This window comes from Trachypithecus francoisi, unplaced genomic scaffold (assembly GCF_009764315.1).
Source record: "Trachypithecus francoisi isolate TF-2019V2 unplaced genomic scaffold, Tfra_2.0 Lachesis_group14, whole genome shotgun sequence".
Lineage (NCBI taxonomy): Eukaryota > Metazoa > Chordata > Mammalia > Primates > Cercopithecidae > Trachypithecus > Trachypithecus francoisi.
The window spans coordinates 31,455,524-31,474,354 of record NW_022681459.1 but is presented as its reverse complement, the minus strand read 5'-3'; the positions used below and the strand labels follow the sequence as shown (position 1 = coordinate 31,474,354).

At 54.8% G+C, this 18,831-nt stretch overlaps 1 protein-coding gene across 25 annotated transcripts in view; it reads right to left on the bottom strand.

The window, feature by feature from the left end:
* PCBP3 (poly(rC) binding protein 3) overlaps window positions 1–18,831 on the bottom strand; it is a 273,001-nt gene that overhangs the window by 20,143 nt on the left and 234,027 nt on the right. For 17 of the 25 annotated variants that reach the window (XM_033232649.1, XM_033232650.1, XM_033232640.1 and 14 more), the window contains 4 exons: window positions 11,803–11,934; window positions 10,761–10,889; window positions 7,696–7,839; window positions 3,601–3,642 (listed from right to left, as the gene is read on the bottom strand). In XM_033232649.1, coding sequence (XP_033088540.1) covers window positions 3,601–3,642; window positions 7,696–7,839; window positions 10,761–10,889; window positions 11,803–11,934 — 447 coding nt within the window. Of the gene's footprint in view, window positions 1–3,600; window positions 3,643–7,247; window positions 7,356–7,695; window positions 7,840–10,760; window positions 10,890–11,802; window positions 11,935–18,831 lie in introns of all 25 variants that reach the window. The other 8 variants (XM_033232652.1, XM_033232653.1, XM_033232656.1 and 5 more) reach the window with 2 other exon arrangements.

Below are 18,831 nucleotides of genomic sequence, written 5' to 3'. Positions count from 1 at the left end.
AGTGGCTTTGAGCCTCTTCAAAACACCTGCACATCCAGAGCACAATGAGCCTCGAGGAGCATGTGGGTAAAACGATGTACGTGGCATGCGAGGAGCTGGAGAAAAGTGGGCGAGGGCAGATCAGTGCCAATTACTCCTTTTTTTTTTTGAAATGGGGTCTCACTCTCTGGCCCAGGCTGGAGTGCAGTGGGATGATCTTGGCTCACTGCAACCTCCACCTCCCGGGCTCAAGCAATCCTCTCACCTCAGTCTCCCGAGTAGCTGGAACTACAAGTGTGTGCCACCACGTCCGGCTAAATTTTTTTGTAGTTTTGTTAGAGACGGGGTCTTGCCATGTTGGCCAGGCTTGTCTCAAACTCCTGAGCTCAAGTGATCCACCTGCCTCAGCCTCCCAAAGGGCTGGGATCACAGGCTTGAGCCACCACACCCAGCCTAAGCCACCATGCCTAGCCCCAATGATTCTTAAATAAAAACAAGCTAAAAACACTTTTTAAATTGGGCATAGAAAACACATGCATATTTTAGTTTTACGTAAAGAAAGACTCAAACCTAAGGAATGTATTAACTTACGCTCAATGTTTCTTATTCACGGGCCCACACATCCAGGTCAAATATCACATTGCTAAAAAATGACTCTAGTATCTGTCCATAAGCCGCCACTGTGGTATAAATAAACTTGTATTCAATTATATTATAAATTAAAACAATATAATCTATAATTATATTGATATTGTAAGAAATTGAAGCTTTAAAGATTTCTAATAAATCCCAAGCTCAGATAAAAATTGCTTCCTGACTGTTGTTACATATGTCACTAAATAATCATTTTATTTTTGTGTTTAGTGAATTATTAAGTGATGTGTCCAAGTCTTCCATTTTACGTGCCTACGACAAAAGCACTATGGAAGCTTCCAGTCTTCTATTAATAACAGCTGCTCTGCAAATCTCACGACACAGATGTAGAAACAGAATGTCTTCCACAGAGAGCTATTTCACAGGAAAGAACCAAGCGCTTTAGTCCACTCCTGCTGCTATGACAAAATGCCTTAGACTGGGCAATTCAGAAACAGCATAAATGTGTCTCACAGTTACGGGGGCTGGACACTGGAGATCAAAGTGCTGGCTGGTTGGTGTATGGGAAGGGCCCAGTCTCTGCTTTCAGTATGGTATCCCTCACATGGCAGGAGGGATGGAGGGGAGGCCACTCTCTGAAGCCTCTGTTATCTGAAGCCTCTGTGAGAGGGACCAATGCTGTTCACGAGGGTGGAGCTCTCATGATCCAATCACTCCCCAGCCCTGGGACCCCCCACCCTCTAATACCATCACCTTGGTGATTAGCTTCCAACACAGAAATTGTGGAAGAATAGACACATTTAAACTATAGCACCAGGTATCTCAAATCATTAGCATATGCACTGAAGCAGTTCACTTAACAGTTAGTTATACATTAATTTAAACTAATTTGAGACAATCTGCACAACTACCCATTTATAAGAGACACTGAGACAGTCACATGAGAAAGAGCAAAGTCACCGATCAATGTGAACGCCAATAACCACACATCAGGCTCCTGCGGCCCCACCGTGTGCACACAGCCACAGCCTCTGAGACTTTCAGACCATAAGCATTCTGGCGCAGACGGGGGCTCAGCCAAAGGCCGCAGGGAGAAGGTGTGGCTCTGTGGCCACAGGAAACCCATAAGCTGCCACCAGAGGGTCCCTGCAGGTCTGATCATCCAACTTCAGGGCTACTGTCTGGGGTAAAGACAAACCCTGACCCCACTGACTAACCTTCCCTTTACCACGGGTGCCACACATTGCCTTTCCTTTGGGTTCCAGAGCTTTGCAAAGTCAAGCAGCCCCCGCCCCGTCTGGAACCTGCCTCTGTACATGTGTATCTCTAGATGTGCATGACCACCTGTCCTGAGTCTGAAATGGAACTGGGCCATCCCAGAAAGTCGGCTCTGACTCCCCTGGCTTCCATCTTCATTTTCCTTCACACAGGCTTTCCGTTGGGAGACATCACACCTGCCCCCCGTGCCCCTGCCACACACACGCATACACACCTCTGCTTCTGCCCAACACTGCTGCTGAGCGGCCCCAACAGTGCCTTCCAGTGTGTGGTGGCCACAGCCCGGCTTCCTGGTGGGGACAGGCACTGGTGTCTACAGCTGACCCCAGGATGAGATGTCCTTGATGTAGCTACAGCAGCATTACCAAAAGTCTGAAGCCAGGAACCACTAAAAATGGCCTCTGGGGCAGGTGGCGAAAGGCTTTTCTTGATCAGGTTTCTCTACCATTTGATTCATGTGTTGTCTTCAATGGAATAACTATTGTTATCTATTCTCCATTCAATACAAATTTTCCTGCAATGATAGTAAATTGCAACTCTATAGCAGACTTATTTAATGATCGTTAACTCTTAAAAACACTCCTGACCTGCCTTACTCATCTCACTCAGATGGACGTCCCTGCCCCCAACTCAAAAGCATCAGGGTTTGAAGGCTCCTGAGCAGCCCGCTCACCGGGTGGCCGCCTCCCATCCAGCTCAGCGGTGCCTCTCACAGTTCACAGGGAACAGCGAACGGCCAGGAAATGTGTTACGAGGAGCAGCTGCTGAGCTGGGCAACCGTTCAAAATGGTTTAGAGAAGAGAAACCTCCTCAGAACCAACTCCAGGTCTGCCCCATCTGTGGACACACGAAGCCCTTCCAGTGGGGCCGTCTCTCGTTCTCTCCTGCTCTCGCCTCTCCTCTCCCCAGCACCTAGCAGTGCAGCCCTCACTCCCTGGGGGCCCTAAGGCTGCCTCCAGAGAGGCCCTTTGCTCACAGTTTGCACCTTTTATCTCTTGGCCACTAAGGGCTCAGAGCCGCACAGCCCAGAGCAGCCCAGGGTTCCCCTCCAACAGTTTATCTGAGGGTATCTTCTTCCTCCATCACTGGAATGACACCTAGACCCAGCAGGAGCAGGAGAGAGGTGTCGGAGCCACCAGTCATGGAGACGCATGGTACCCAGCTCTGCATGGCCCGGGCCAAGGACGCTGATGCCCGCCTGGCATCCCACTGACTCTGGAATGAAGACAAAGGCCTGTTCCACTGGCTTTCCACAGCCCGGATCTCTGTGCGTACATGGACCCTACATTTCCATGTGGACTCTGAAAGGGGAGCGTTAATGTCACCAGGCCCTCAAATGTCCTTGCCAAGGTATCTTTGTGGCCTGTTTGATAACGTTGCCCAACTTCTTAGAGGCATAGAAAGTGCCACTGACACCTGCCTGTGGCGGTGAGCGCATCCTCGCCGCCCTGCACGGGGACAGAGCCCGTCTCAGTTCCCTCCCAGGCCCCATGGGAGGGAGGAAAACCCAGGACTGCGGCAGAATCGAGACAATTTGACATCAGGCCAAGTCCTCAACACAAGCAGAATTAGTGCTAAGAGGTTAAAAGGTTATTTGAGGTCATATGGATACGACACAGGTCAGGAACGCTGAGAAGTGGATTAATATTATTGTGTAATATTAATGTTAGTAGCAATTAACAGCAGCATGCAGGTAGGTAAACGACCATGAGAAGAGAAAGGTGAGAGGAAGACAAAGTGAAGACTCACATCCGGGTGAGGGATGGCGTACTGTCCCTGGATTGTGTAGGCCTAGAGAGGAGAGAGAGAGACCCTGTCAGACTGCGGCCCGGCTGCACCGTGGCTCGGCACCCGCCGCCACCCTCCAGCATGACAAGGACACTCCGGTACAAGCTTCCCCTCGTGTGCCTCTCCACCTGTCCCCATCCTAGGACAAAGGGCCAACCCTCCCAGGGCACCAGGAGCCCCAGGGGAGCCGCACCCACTTGCTCTGGGCAGGCAGAGCTGAGCTGGCCAGTTCAGGGGGCGGGAGGGAAACAGTTCAGCTTTGATGCTTCCGACTCCAAGTTTCTTTTTTTTTTTTTTTGAGACGGAGTCTCGCTCTGTCGCCCAGGCTGGAGTGCAGTGGCCGGATCTCAGCTCACTGCAAGCTCCGCCTCCTGGGTTTATGCCATTCTCCTGCCTCAGCCTCCGAGTAGCTGGGACTACAGGCGCCCGCCACCGCGCCCAGCTAGTTTTTTGTATTTTTTAGTAGAGACGGGGTTTCACCGTGTTAGCCAGGATGGTCTTGATCTCCTGACCTCGTGATCCGCCCGTCTCGGCCTCCCAAAGTGCTGGGATTACAGGCTTGAGCCACCGCGCCCGGCCTCCAAGTTTCTTAAAGCAGAAGAATCAAAGAGTTATCTGTTTGACCTCCCAGTAAGAGGTCCACTAATTATTAAGGTTTTGAAAATGTAATCAGCCAACTGAGTAAATACTTTTGGGAAATATTAGCCCCAAGAAATTCAAACAACAAAAGAAAAGCTCTAAAAGGTGACCAAAAGCAATGCACCAAAAGCCAGTCTACGTAGGAAGCGGGTCTACGTCAGTAACAGCTTGCTGCCTTTCATGACCGCCCTGAAGACAGGAGGGGGTGGCCCTCCTGACGTGGGGGCGGCGGGGAGGGGGTGCTCCTCCTGATGTGGGGCGGCAATGCGCCCCTCCAAAGCTGTCGTGTGGGGTTCCTGAGGCCTCATTTTGGGTTCAGCATTTCCCCTGCCTTCAAAACAGTGACTCCAACCTGCAGCCTCTTCCCATCCACCCTGACTCTGAAATCCGGGCAGGTGAGCGAGGCCCCACTTGCCCCACAGGTCCCATCAGTGGAGATGCTTTCAGGTGATTCAGAAACTCGTGGCCAGACAACAAATGGATCACACAGAATCAAGGGAGAGTGAAGACCATGGACAGCTGTCAGGACTCAGGACGTGGACGGGACTGCACCAGTCCTGGTGGCGGCCTGGGGGTGGAGGGAGCAGCTACCAGCTCCTGGCTGTGTGGGTCCCACGCCACTTTGCCTGAGGACCTGTGGTGTCGGTGTCCGCGGTGACCACATGTGGGGCCCCTGTGCACCTGAGGGACGCCCCTGACTGTGCAGGCCCCACACCACTTCCCATGAGGACCTGTGGTGTCAGTGTCTGCGGTGGCCACACGTGGGGCCCCTGTGCACCTGAGAGGGACGCCTCAGGGAAGGACGCGTGTCACCTCTGTGCAGCCCAAACCCTCCCATGGGTTTTGTATCTGCCAAGAGTTTTCATCATAAACAACCCAATCCTGCGAGTTAAAGGCCAATCGACCTCCAGACAGGGACCCGGCCTGCAGCCCAGCTCTGAAACAAGCCCCAGGGCTGTGAGGCTACAGTGCTGCATCGGCTGAGGAAGTAAAAGAATCTTATCAGGTAGAGCAGGAACCAAAGGCCTCACTGTCCTGGACAAAGTGTCTTGAGGACCAACTGCGAGGGTTTTGTCAAGGTGCTGCCAGGGGCACGTTCCCACGTGTCACCGAAGGTGAGGGGCCTGTGCTGCCAGGGGCATGTTCCCACATGTCACTGAAGGTGAGGGGCCATGGAACTCACGCTGGGAGCTGCCCCCTCAGGGCACAGGGTCCCAGGTCAGCCCCGACTGTCTGAGCTGAAGGAAGAGCTCAAGCATCCTGCATCCTGGGCCACACGAGTTTTCTGACTGATCTTCTTAGTGTTGTTATGTTTTCTATCTGCTCATCCCTTAGCAGGCTCTGCTGATTGAACTCATGACCATGTTGTGCTAGAAACGCGGTGGTGGCTGACAGGAGCTGCTGCTGGGTGCAGAGGCCACAGGGGAGCTGCGTGGGCACCCCCAGAGCACTCACAGTGGTGGGGCATCTTCCAGGTCCCTGATTTCTCCAACTGGACAGAAATGAAGTGGACAGCCCACCAGGTGAGCGCTCTCAGGAAGTGGACGGCCTCCAGGTGAGCTCTCAGGAAGTGGACGGGCCTCCAGGTGAGCTCTCAGGTCCATATTGGGGTGTGTGTCCTAATCTAGGCCCTGTGGGTCTGAGTTGTCAAGGAGACGCCAGTGGCCTTGCAGGCTCAGGTCTTATTCATGCCCACACTTCTGGGTTTGCATTTTGGCAGCTCCCCTGGGTTACCTCAGGGCAGGTAACTCCCTGCGACTCTGTCCTCCACCACTAAGGCTGACCACTGGCCAGACCAGACTGTCACCAGGGCCCCTGGGCCCAGCTCAAAGGGCTGACATTTTAGTATCAGCCTTGGGACAGCACCCACTGCACTTCACCTGCTGCAGTCGGGAGGGTGGGCTACTGCCCTCTTTGCAGGAGTGAGGGGTGCATGGCCAGTGGCTGAGCAGGGCTCAGCTGTACCCCCTCTCTCCTGGAGCTGTGACTCCACCCCCAGTGGCTTTAAGTGACTCCACATGTGTTTGTATAAATACACCTTCCTTTTTAAAAAAATCCTACCTTTTACCACATGATATCATCATGGATTTATTTAAACATCGGTGGAGTCCACAGGTTATTAACCCGGTTACCTAACCATGAATTTGGGGAAAGCAGTGAAATGGAGTTTTGCACAGGGACTTCTCCCGCTGTGTGACTCCGTGTGGCCCTGTGACCTGAGCCCCCTAAGTCAGCGAGGTAAGGACATGTCCCATTGCCCACAGGGCTGTGACACGAGGCAAATCCCTGGCTAGCCAGGCCCAGTTTCCTGGTTATAAAATGGGGGTGTGCCGTGTCCTGGGGCTGCTGTAAGGACAGCACGTGCATGTGGGTGCTCCCTGACCACAGCAAGGCAGGAAGGAGTGTGTGCCAGGCTGTGGAGACGAGGCCAGCGTGGGGGAAAGGCGTGCCCTGCCCTGAGCACACGGGACCCCTTGGAGGGAAGGGATGGACACACTCCGTCTCTCCCTCAAACGTGGGCCACAACTGGGAGATCTGATAAGTTTCCTTTACACCGTAAAGAAAAGCACCAGGAAAAGTCCTAACATTTGCCTCTTCTCTTCTTTTTGATGGTAAAGTCAAACCTCAGGCCCGTTCTGCCCTGCCAGGGTCACCCGTGGGGACGTCTGTCTCAACTCTCCCTTGAACAAAGACATACATGGCAGCCGACTGGACGCAGAGCTCTTCCAGGCCAACCCCCGCCGGACACCTTCAGTCTGTTGGCCACAGAGTGGCCGTGGGTGGACGGGTGCTCCCCATGCCCTGGCCAGGGTTTGGGCTCAGATGAGGGGCTGGGGCAGGGCTCCCCTCCGCCACTCTCCTGCAGAGGTGCTGCCATCCCTGGTGGGAGAACACAAAGCTCGAAGGCTGACACCAAAAGGGCCAGCTCTGCAGACTGGGCGTGGGGCGCCCACGAGGACCCTGCTCACAGCGGAGAGAGGTCTGGGCACAGCGGCACAGACGCCCGCTGGTCGGGCCACGCGTCCTTCCTCGGTGCAGAGCTCCCCCCTCTCGTGTGTCCCTGCTACGAGCACATCCTGGGAGTTTGGGAACATGGATGTCAGGGGAAACAAGACCCTGGTTCTCACCATGCTGTTTCCAACGTGAGCAGTCAAATCACCTAGAAAGCGCCTGCATGCTGGCTATCTAAGCTTCCTAAAAACACCCAGTTTCCAAGAACTGGATTTAGGCAGAGCCAAATCTTCCTGCCTGGGTCAGGGAGGGAGAACATGATCCCTTGGGGCCGTCTCTGGTGGGGGATGCCGTTCTGAAGGCCCCCTGCGCCCGCCTGGTGCTGGGTGTAGGTGGAAGAGCTCTGCCTCCAGCACGGGTGGGAGACGTGCACGTGAGAAGGCGAGAAAACCTGAGTGCACTAACGGGCAGCGGCGGGTGCTGCAGTAAAAGGCTGAGGTTGGCAGTGGAGGCCGCGAGCGGATCGGCTCTTACCTGACCACCTGCAAAAATGACAGGGGTGGAGGCGGGCTTTGGGCGGTAGGGAATGGTGGCACCTTTCGGTGGGGACTAGGAAAAGGGACAGGAGAGGGAGAGAGAGCGTTAGAGCAGCTTCACAGCCTGGTACTGGAGAGGCGCGCCCCGGCCCACCCCACTCACCCCCCTGCACCAGCTCCACCATCCCCACGCCTCCCTGAGTTTTGAGTTTCGCAGCAGTGCTGGGGGAGGGGAGTGAAGACCTCCGGCCCCCACACCCTCTGTGTGGCTGTCTTACGGCCCGTCCCTCCAGATGGCTCCTTTTTGCAGAGCCCTGGGCGGCAGTTTGCCACACACCGGCGTCCTGAGAGTACCACCTGCCCCGAACATCCCTGGGAGGCTCTGTGGCTGGTCAGTCCCATTGTGGGAGGCCAGGTGGGGTGGGTCCCTTGTGCATGAGACCCTGCTGGACAAGGGCTGGCCGCCAACCCAGACGGTCCCTTTGGTGCTGGCCTCTCCGCGGGGGCCCCTCCTGGGATGCGCAGGGCCCTGCAGGCTGCACGGCTTCACAGGGAGCTGCCCCTTGGAGCAATTCTCTTGAGTGCGCTGAAGAAAGTTGAGCCCTGCAGGACTCCACCGGGACCCATGTCCAAAGCGCTTGGCTTGGCCTGTGGTGACAGTCAGCAGAGATCTCCACAGGAGACTTAGAAACACCCCACTTCACTATTTGAAAAAGCATATTTAAAGCGCTTACAGACTCCAAAGGAAAAATCCCATAGTTATGATGAGGTTGGCCGTAATTTCCCTTGGTTATTCTGTCGGAAACAGAGGATTAACATTCTCAAGCGCTGGCATTTTGAGCCTGCCCTGCTTCTCCTGGGTCAGTTCCCTGTGTGACCGTCCCCCAGGCCCAGGTCAGGGAGGCAGGAGTCCTGGGTCTGGGGGGCACCACAGCTGGGTTTGGTCCAGCAGGGAGAGGTGGGGGCTGGAGCCCATGAGCCGTTCCTGGCAGGGGGCAGCCTGTCCTGCTGGGAGTTCTGGGGCCTTGGCTGACTCAGGGCCAGCCCAGCACTCAGGGAGCGCCACTCACACTCAAAACCCCATGATGGGGAGTGGGTGGCTGGATCCGCAGGGCCAGGGTCCTAGGGTGTGGCCTCAAGTACTGTGAGGAAGGGGATGCTGGGTGGGTCTGGGCTGACTCAGGCTGGGTCTGGGGTGGGAGGAACTGGCTAAGGTGGACGGGAGCCGCCGCCACCCTCCTTGACTCCTGGAGATGCTCAGCTTCAGGCCGGTGCCCCTGTGCTATGGGCCTTCGACCCCTACCCTGGCACAGGAGCTCCCAGCTGACCCTGACCTGTGATTCCTGCTTCTTGTGTGGGCACGGGGCCTGCTGGCCTCCCCTGGGACCGCACGAGCCTCCCTGCACTGGGTGCAGGGGTGCTGGGCCCTGGGTGGGCAGGGCACCATCTGTGGCGATGTCTGTATTCTCGGCGGGCCCCACCCAGACTCATGGCACCCTGGGCAGCCCTTTCCTCCGTCATCTCCCAGGTGTGAGGTGAGGCATGCCCACTACCAAGCCCAGAAGTCCTGCAATCAACCAGGAGGGTCTTCAAGGCATCCTTGATTTATTTTTCCAGTCACTCTTCATCTGAGGGCGGAGCCAGCTCTTTCCAGGTGTGACGAATCTTCCTCCCTGGGATGATGGCCCCTGGGCCTCGGGATGCTGCACAGTCAGCAGGAGTGAGGGCAGCTGCCCGGCCATCTTCACTGGCCACGTATGCTATGAGCTCCCTGTCTTGCTCAAACCTCCCTGCCCAGGAAGGAGACAAGGTGGTTGGGATGACGGCCCTGGGGGCGTGGGCAGCCTTGGGACAGCGGGTGCACCTGCATCTGTGGAGCTGCAGCTGGCACTGCACCGGGACGCAGCTGCAGAGGCACGGGGTGGCACTGACGAGACCCACGTGTTGCTGAGGAGCTGGACCTCGGCCCTCCATTAGGGATGTCCCTCCTAGAACTGTTCATGTCACTGGCTGCTGCTAAGCCTCGGCCGGCAGGGCCCCAGGACCCGAGACTGGAGGGTTGAACAGAGAGCTCCGACCAGCGTGGCACTGTCACCCTAACCAGGGAGTGGGGAATATTTCAGAACAAGAATATTTTGAAAAATATTTTTGACTTCACAAAATATCAAACTTCAGGGAAACAACTACACAAACATTTTTTAAAGAGGCAAACACGGGGTTTGAACCCCAAGCCAAGTATGAGAGAGGAGTGAGCCTGGGCTGCAGGAGGGGCCGGAGGCTGACCCCGCAGAGCTGCTAGAACCTTCCATTTGGGGTGATGCTTCTTCATTTTTGCTTCAGGAAAGACTGGCAACTGTTGATAGCTTCATGAATTTTGAGTATATTTCAGAGATTTTTTTCCTCCCCCCAAAATTTCAAGACAGGCGTCTGCTCTGAGCCGGTCCTTCTCTGCTTTTCCATTTTAATGCTTTTGTTCACCCATCTCTACTTCTGCATGGGTTTCGTATGTTTTCCCGAGTTCTGCCCTCTGTTCCTCCACAGTGGTTTAAAACGACGCCTCCTTCTGCAGAACTGCATGAGCAGAGGAGCCTACTGCCTTTGCCTCCCTCCCACCCCCAGCTGCCGGCCAAGGCCTGGCTCCAGTGTAATGAGCACCATTTCTGCAGCTCCAACTCAGTGCAGAAGACCCCTCAGTGGGATGACAACTTCTTATCCAACTCTGAAGATGAGAGGAGAGGCTCCCTCCTCTCCATTTGCTCTCCCCTAGAAGCCCCCATGAAGACACTGGACCCTGAGCTGGCAGCCCCCGTACCCCTATGGCACCCACACCGACACAGCTCTCGCTCAGGCTGCCTTGGAAGCCCAGGTCCGGAGCCCTCCACAGCCCCAACTGTGTGAGTCCTCGGGGCAACCGGGCCTTCCAAGCCTTTGCCTACAGTGCCAGGAGGCCAAACACAGCACTGACGTGGGCTCGTCCTGGCATGCAGACGGTACCTCCAGCATGACCACACAGATCTGCTTGACACACTGGATGATGGCATCTGGGGTCCCCGAGATGGTCACCGCCCGCTCCGTGGAGTTGGGCAGCATGTCCCCGGCCACCTGCACCTGGGCACCTGTGGACTGGAGAGAGGTGACGTTGGAAGGGAGCACCAGGGTGGCAGCACCTCCCGGGTCTCGGCACCCAAGGCAGCTTGAGAACACTTCCTTAGAAACCTGCATACAACCCACGCACCCCCTCCCCTGCCCCATCCCAGCACTGCCCCTGCCACCACAGCCTGGCACTCAGTCACGTGTCCCCTCCCCCGCCCCCATCCCAGCACCACCCCCGTGCCGCTGCTGCCACCACAGCCTGCCACCCGGCCCTGTGCCTTCCCTCAGGTGCAAGTGACACCTGGCCAAGGCTAGACAGGAGGCATCTAACCACAGGCGTTTTCAGGGAGATAAATGACTCCTTTCAAATACATGGAATTCTCTCTCTGTGGAGTTTTAGGTCACAGAGAAAGGTGGACTCTGGTCTTGGGAAAGGAAATGAAGATTGGGGCGGCTGTCCTGCTGCGTAGGGAAAGGATTCAGGCTTTCCTTGAAACGGGACAAACGTGTGAATGTGAAGTTCACACCTGCAAACTCCGCCCATTGGGACAGGCCGATGGCTCAGGGCTGTCTCCAGGTGCCATGGAGGCCCCTCACAGGGAGCAGATACAGCGCCCAGTGCCCAGGGCCTCCCTTGTCCAGAGCCATGCGACCAGCTAGTTCCTCCCTGTCCCCAGCATGGCCCATAGGTGTGCAGTGGGTGGGCAGGATCCATGGGTGAGCAGTGGGGGGGTGTGGGGGGGGGGCGGGTCCCTGCAGCACACTTGCACTTGCTCATGGGTCCTGTGTTCCTCTCTTGGACTTGGAGCTGTGGGGTCTGCGTGGCCAGCACTGGGCTTACAGACCGCAGGGATGAGGCTCAGGAAGGCTGCCTGACCTGTGGCCACCATCCGCAGCCTGCCTAGAGGCTCCGCAGCGGCCCAGGCTGGGAAGGTCCTGTTACCTCCCTGATCTCCTTGATCTTGGAGCCTCCTTTGCCGATCAGGGACCCGCACTGGCTGGCAGGCACCACCAGCCTCAGCGTCACTGGGGGTTTACTGGTGGCAGGGCTGTTGCTCATGGAGTTGATGATATCCTAGGGAGAGACACACGTGTTGGCAGCACATCAGGCCTCACGCAGTGAGAAAGCAGGAGGAGTGCAGGGGGTGCGTCCTGACTTCCCACGCTCAGAAGCCCACAGAGCCCCTCCCGTGCACAGCCGAGGACACAGTGGCCAGGCCAGGCCAGGGAGGACCAGGAGATGCTGCTGAGATGGACGGGCAGGCCCAACACGGCACACAGACGGCAAGGCAGGATGGTCACTGTGCCACAGTGGGGTTGGGGCAGGTCTGGCCTTGGTCGTGGAGACCTGGTGGGCAGGGGATATGGGTAGACAGGCTGACACAGGAAGTGTGGACACTGGCATAAGGGGAGGGGAGAATGGAGGCTGGAGACTAGCAGGGCTGGGTAGATGCCCAGGGCCAGGTGAGGCAGGGCTGCTGGGGACAGGCCACAACTGGGTGTCGAGGGTATGGGGGCAGAGAATGGCTCCTGGGGTCTGGCCTGGGGAAGGAGACGCATGTAGAAGTGTGAGGGGGCAGCAAAGGCTGAGGTGGGGGTGGGCCAGTGCCCACCCTCCTGGGCAGCCTGGTGTTTGGCTCGTGGTCCTGACACCCAGGAGACGGAGCTGGGCTTTGGGTTCAGGCTGGTAACCCATGGGGGACAGGGCTTCCATCAGCTGCATGGGAAGTGTCCAGGCTGTGGCCTGGAGCTCGCTGCAGAGCGCGGTAAAGAGCTCGGCAGAGGCAGTGACAGGGAGGCTCCCCCAGGACACCCCCCAGCTCTGGGTCCATCATGCCTGAGCTACGATTCAGGGCAACACAATTTGGTCTCCACAAAAAGTGCCCTTTTCTTAGAAACAAGGCCTGGGTCAGTGTGTGCCTGGACAAACTGCTATAGACTACCAAGAAAATAGGACGGTGTTCCCATGTGTCTATTTTTGGTGCTGGGAGCTTGACTTTGACCCAGACAGAGCGCTCTCTCCGGTGTTGTACCTGCTGGAGGCTGGGGAGAGCCTCTGTGTGTCAAGGCTGGGGACCTGAGGCACAGGCACGGGCACTAAATTCCCACTTCCTGCCACCCACTCTCATGGGGCCATGTCTCAATCCCCTCCTCTCCCAAGAAAACTCTTGAATGGACTCATTGCAACCCGAATTCTGGTGCCTGTTTCTCCAAGTGGTTTCAATTCCCCAAGGATGACTGGGCCTCAGTGGCTGCCCCGGGGAACATTCGACTTTAACAAAATTGTTCAGGGAGAGGCACCTTAAAAAAGAAAGAAAATAAGATTTTTTCAGGCCCAATGGGCAGCAGTTTTTGATTGGTAGGAAGAGGCCTCCATATGAAGTTCTGATTTAAAAATAGCTTCACTAAACATTCTTTGGCTAAAGCTAGTCAGCAACCTGGCAGACATCAGCAACACACCAGACCCCCAGGCTCATAAGCTCTCCCCTCCTTTTCCTCCCGCTGCCCCTGCCCAGCACTCCCCCGCCCTGTCCTTCCCTTCCAGTTCCTCCATCGACTCCACCTCTCTCTTTTCCAGCCCTCCTAAAACCCCCAAATGCCAGCTGCCTGTAAAAACCCAACCCCCCAAAAGCCAGGTGAATAGGCAACTCCAGAAGCTAAACCTTGGATTGGAGCTGAATTCAGAGCTATACTTATGGATTCCCTACACCCAGACAAGACCTGCAATGACCAACAGAAGAATTTAGAATTATTTTGGTTGCACATGACCCAGAGTTACCTGAACTCTGTCAACAAATAAACCCGAGGATCAAAAAAGGTCCCACAGCAAAGTCCTAAATGCCACTCCTAAAACATCCCCAGCAGAAACTGATTAGAACAATCACAAACAGCCGTAAGATGGAACGACTGGAGATTTGGGGACAGACTAGAAAGTCCCTTCTGACAACCTCGACTGTCTCTACCCTTCAAGGTAAGGGAGGCGCTGGCGTAAGGGCAGCCCTGTCGTCCCATGAGGTCAGTGGAGTGAAACCCCACGTGAAAACAGAAGTGGGGATGGGAATAGCCCTTCTGCTGAATGACAGCCACTGGCAGAACACACTGAAAAAGCTCTGGAACAAAAATGAGCCAGGATTCCTGAAGATCAGAGAGCTAGGAACCCCTCACCAGCCCCAGCGCCGGACAAGGATGCTCATTATAGCTGCTGCATTCAGAAAGGACGCCAGAGAAAAGATGATCCCATCCTCAGAAATAACAACTGAGACACAGAAAGATCCTGGGTCCAGGCAGTGAGGGAGCCCGGGAAGGAACGGGCGGCCAGCATCCCACCTGGCCCTCAGCCCTCAGAGTGACTAATGCTGGACGCAGGGCGTCTTCCTCATCCTCCCGGTGGCTATGGCGACTCTTCTTGCATCCGAGTTGCAGAAAGGTCTCATGTCATCCTCCTCCTCAGTTTAGGTACAACCACACCCTGGAAGGCGCTTCAAATAACCCGCCGTGTTTTCTCTCCCTATTTCCTAACCCTTGGGCCCTTGCCTGGAAAACATTCATTCCTGCTCTGGGACTCCACCCCTGAAAATTTAGTAGGCAGAGACTTTGCTTGAAAATGGAATGGCATCTTAAATGCACATCAGAGACACTGTTTCCTGAGCTCCCGGAGAACTCCTTGGCCCACTGGCAAGCTGTGTGGGCTCTGGGCAGACCCCCACCTCATGAGGTGGGTGCAGACTCCAGACAAGGGTCTTGACGCTGCACCTGACACAATCCCACTAACACAGGCAAAATGACTGGGGCAGAGCCTCCAAAGGCTCCGAGAGGTTCCACCAAAACATGACCCGAAATTCTCCACAATCCTGTGACCCCAAATCCAAAAGAAGGTCTTAAACTACTGATAAACGTCCCCTGTTCAAGGCCTTCCCGACCTGACCCCACCCCTACGGCTCCTACCCAAAGGCCTTCCTGACCCGACCCCAGCCGCTGGGACGTGCCCGTCCTGCCAGTACAGATACCAAACAGACAGAGATACTGATCTGCTGCAGACCTCAGGGCCACCAACAAAATCACTCTCCCTTACTTCCTAGTGTACTGAACCGAAACACAACTTCGCTGTCCATTCTTCCCAAAGCCACTTGCTTCATGGTGGTGGGTGTTCACGCTGTCCCTCCAGGGCTGCCGCTAGACAGGAGAGTGAGCATGTTTTGCCCTCACTGGGGAGGACAACGATGAACCTGGACGGTCACGCCCTGGGGGTCACTGAAGCCCTCTCCTGCTTTTTCCAGGTGCTCATTAAGACCTAGAAGACCTAAATCTCCCTAGCAATTCAGTTCAGTCCTGGTGACACCCTCCTTTGTTCAGAGACCAGGAAGCCTGTGGAGGGACCCCACCCACCTGCAGCCTTAGCAGACTCCTGCTGAGAACCCCAGCCTAACGTCCTACTTCACAACCGAAGCTGGAGATGATCAGGCAGGGCCTATGCTACAGAACCGGACCAAGTTCATCCACTGAAACCCTGATCCTCTGTGTGACTGTGTTTAGAGATGGGGCTTTACAGAGGTAACTAAGGTAAAATGGGGTGCCTACAGTAGAACCTAACGTAATCTGACTCGTGTCCTTGTAAGAAGAGGGGACGAAGATACTGACACACACAGGGGTGACCCTGTGAGGACCCAGGAAGAAGGTGGCGTCTGCAAGCCAAAGAGAGAGGCCTCAGAGGAACCGGCCCTGATGGCACCTTGATCTGAGACTTCCAGCCTCCTGGACTGTGAGAGAACCAGCGTCTGCTGTGTAAGCCGCCCAGTTGTGGCATTTTGCAATGGCAGCCCAAGCAGGCTGGACAGTGTGCTGCTGCTAACCTGGCTCTCCTTTGGCACAGTCCCCTGTGATGGGGAAAGCCTGCCAGAGGCAGAACTCAGCACACTCGCCGGCGCTTGTCAACTGGCCAAGGGCCCGTGGTGGTGGATGCTCTGGAAACAGAGGGGCTTTAGCTCTGCTGGAAGCCCACCCCACATGGGCCGCGTGCTGAGTTCTCAGGCACACTTCTTCCTAGAGAGGTGGTGACTGCAGATGCGAGGCCAGTGCAGATGGAGATGCGGAGGTTGGAGGAGGTGCCCTGGGGGGTCATTCTGTCCCACCAGTGCTTTGGCCATGGCGGACTCCAGCTAAGCCTTGAAGGCTGGATCTCTGGAGGCAAGCAAAGAGGCCATTGTAAGATTTCCACACTTCACCCCTGATTTTGAAAAGGAAGAATGGACAAATTCTGAAAATTCTGGTTGTACCTTTACTCAGTCTTTTCTGGTGCTCGCAAGACAGCTGGCTTTGGCACCAGATTTCAAACGGGTATTAGCTAAGTCAATCCATGAAACTACTCCTCATGCCATAGACAAATGGATGAACATCTCCAGTCAGCATCGGTGGGAAGCTTTACAAAGACTGCTGAGGTTCTTTTCAGGCCAGGTATCGGTCAACAGCACAATCCCACATGGTGTGAGGGTGAGATAACTCCCCAGAGCGACGCCTCAAGGGCCCTCTGAACACCTTCAGGTAGATTTTAACCAGCGTCCACCTGGGACTGGAAATGCTTTCGTTGTTGTGTGTCTGTTTTCAGGATGGGTTGAAGCATTTCCTTGTTTAAAAGCTGTAGTCCTTAAAGTTGCTAAAAAAAATTCCTTGATTTTGTATTTCCAAGCTGAAGCATACCAACTTTTACATGAAGTGATTGAGAAATACATTTTACACGAACCATTATAACAGAACTCTGTGAGTGGTTATCCCTTACTCAAGAACAACACTGTCCTGACCATCCCCAGTCTTCTGGAAAAACCGAAGGACCCAAAGATGAAAACTCCGAATCCTTCAAGCTTTCTTGGCCAAACAGTCTGCTCACTTGGAGACACCTCAGCTCTCCCCTCCATGGACTGATGACTGGAGGGCTCGTACCTTTAGGGATTCCCGATACTTGATTCTGTCCTGCTGCGGGCAGAGATGGCAAATGACTCCAGAGAACTCAGCACAGCCCTACGTAACCTACGTAATAGCGTAGGTTACGGCTGCTTCCCATGACATCTTCCCAAACATCCTCCGTAGGTTCTTCAACCAGGAGATTTTGTCTATTGGAAGGGACATCAGAGAAAATCTGTTTCTCTAACCTCATTGGAAGTATTGCTAACAAATCCAGCAGTGAAACTCCAAGGAATCAGTCCTTGGTTTCACATTTCACAGCCAAAGTGGCGATTCAGAATTCCACACAACCAGAAAATGACTCCCATACAGGACCTCAAACTGAGGTTCTCTGAGATCCTCTAGAGGCAGCCGTTCTTCAGAAACAGACGGCTGATCCGAGACCTTCCTGAGAGCCGAAGACCTTGGACTAGGGCCAGTTTCTGCTTAGATGTCCTGACAAGACCTCTGTCTGATTTGTTTCCTTTTTCATCTGCTTACATTTAATCATTCTCCCTCTCATTCTCCATGGGCCCCTGGTTGTCATCCACCTCTGGTGACGGTCCCTTTTCTATTTTCTTTTCACTTGATGATAATTGTTAGGTTAACACATATTCATTCTAATGCCATTCTTGATTATCTCAAACAGTAACCACTGCCCTCACTCTCACTAACTACTGGACACACCGCCCACCACCAGGCCCCAGGGAGGAAAATCTCAAGACATGCCAATTTCATCAAATGGGACCCTGGGGGATGACAGCTGATGCTTTCTGCTTGCATCTACGTGGACAACTGACTCTAAACAAATCACCTGTGACTTTGCTAGCATCCCTTTCTCTTAGAAAAGCAAACAATTATTAAAGTTTACTGATCGGTCCCCAGGTCATTTGAAACTTAAATTCAGCAACCTGCATAGGGCAACCAGCCGTTAAACACTGGCCACGAGGGAGAAACAAAGACAGGTCCCAACTGAAGCTGGAGGGTACAGGCCTCGGTTCTAACCTCTTGGCCTGAGCCACAGCCCTTCCCCAGTCTCCATATGCCTCCACCAGACACTGCTTTCTTGGGGCCAGTCACCAGGCCCTGCTGGCCTCAGATGAATACCTCAGACACCTTAGCAAAGGTATCCTGAGACTTCTTTATATACAAAGACCCTAATTCTATAATCTCCACAGCTGGAAATTCTGACTCAAACTCAAAACCAGGCCACCTGTGATTATTTGTGTACTCTGTGGGAGGGATGACTGAATGTCTCCCACAGTGGGACTCACACAGGCAGAAACTGCGGTCAGAAACACATCGCCAACTCTGGCAGAAGTAATGTGGGACACCGCCTGCCCTGGGTGGAAGATGTGTTGGCATAAGCAGCGGTAAGTAATTGCTTTTCTCCAGGTTTCTTGCTGGCCAGCCATGCTGGTGTCTGTGCCACTGCACATGTCACCTGTAGAGCGAAGGTCCCAGGAGCGGGCTGCCCAGCACCCTAAGGAGTGGCCACGAGGCTCTCCAAGGCTGGTCCTCATGGCTATGGGATGTGTCCTCTTGCCTTGGGTTGGGTAACAGCGCTCTTGGTCTTACCACCATCTGGGGACTCAGTTGTTCTTGTTTCTGTCTTGGTGTCACGATGCTGGTCTGCTGCATTCCATCAGTCTCCCGTCAGACAATGGCCAGAATGACTCAGCAACAGAAAGATCCAGAGGACCCCGCAGTACAGCTGACCAAAAAGGCAACTGAACCATCCCCAAGCAGCATGACCTGGCTCTCTAGCCTTTCCTGAACTGGCTATCCTCTTGCAAATGAGAGAATAGCTAAAAGGGGAAACTAAGAAACAACCTCCAGACAGTGGCCAGGCCACCTGTGATAGGGGAACACTGGCCCCAGTGTCTGCAGCGTCCAGCCCTGGAGGCCAGGCCACAGCCTCTGCTGCACTCGGCCCTGAGCAGTCAGCTTCCCTCATGTGCGTCCCCACTTCCAACTCAGGACCCACTGGAAAAGGCCTCGCACACTCCCCCAACCAGTCACATGGGATGCCCCACTT